This window comes from Sinocyclocheilus grahami, unplaced genomic scaffold (assembly GCF_001515645.1).
Source record: "Sinocyclocheilus grahami isolate Dianchi unplaced genomic scaffold, SAMN03320097.WGS_v1.1 scaffold386.1, whole genome shotgun sequence".
Taxonomy (NCBI): Eukaryota; Metazoa; Chordata; class Actinopteri; order Cypriniformes; family Cyprinidae; genus Sinocyclocheilus; species Sinocyclocheilus grahami.
The window spans coordinates 877763-878631 of NW_015505565.1; the positions used below are offsets into that span (position 1 = coordinate 877763).

Genomic DNA, 869 nt, shown 5'->3' on the forward strand with positions numbered 1-869 from the left:
GAGAGAGGCTAGCAGCAAACATTTGCACTTACCCACATACATGACCCCTTCTTTGGTCCTGAGAGCTGCCTCTTCAACTCCAGCTTTAGTTTTCTCAGCGGCGGCCACCACTCCTTCCTTGGCCATGGAGAATCCTTTCATTAGAACATCCATCCTGGACGTTGAGTTTGACGATGGTGCTCTGCAGACGAACTGGGCCTGGCAGAATTTGCAAGGGATGCGGGTGTCTGTCTATATGCTGAAAGTTTCAGATGACAAGAGAGAGGAATACAGAGAGAGATTCTGTGCCGGGAGAGACGGATGCACGGACACTCTGGATGGAGAGCAGTGGAATGATAGAGAGAGAGAGAGAGAGAGAGAGAGCGGCGAGCAGGCGCAAGAGAACAGGATGCAGAGAGACAGAACCTGCTGGATGCTGCAGTGCATTTAAGTCACGTTGCAGCTACAGCCCCCACCCACAGCCCCTCCACACACACACACACACACACACACACACACACAGCAGACACGCATTGCCTCTCACAGCAATGTCGAACAGACTGATTACATATTTATTACGCTCTAGCCAGCAGTGCATTAAAACCAGACGCTTCTTACAATTATTGCCATCCTCTTGCACCTTGGGGACATGCGTCCTCCCTCAAAGCCTGGTTGCTTATTCCTTTATTTTTGGGAATTCATTTGAATAATTTATTTGTACAAACATTCTTATCAGTCCCATGAAAATATACACTTTACTATTACCACAGTAAACGAAGGAAATGACCATAACAACAGTAAAAATATATTTGTGTAATATGTATATAATATTATATGTGAAATATATATATATATATATATATATATATATATATATATATATATATATA

At 43.3% G+C, this 869-nt stretch overlaps 1 protein-coding gene across 2 annotated transcripts in view; it reads right to left on the reverse strand.

The window, feature by feature from the left end:
- Positions 1 to 425, reverse strand: part of sncgb (synuclein, gamma b (breast cancer-specific protein 1)) — a 7375-nt gene extending 6950 nt beyond the window's left edge. Inside the window, exon 1 of one of the 2 annotated variants that reach the window (XM_016231285.1) lies at positions 33 to 425. In XM_016231285.1, the coding sequence (XP_016086771.1) occupies positions 33 to 153 (121 nt within the window). In that variant the 5' untranslated portion in view covers positions 154 to 425. The remainder of the gene's footprint in view (positions 1 to 32) is intronic. The other variant, XM_016231286.1, reaches the window with a different exon arrangement.
- Between the last annotated feature and the right edge of the window lie 444 nt (positions 426 to 869).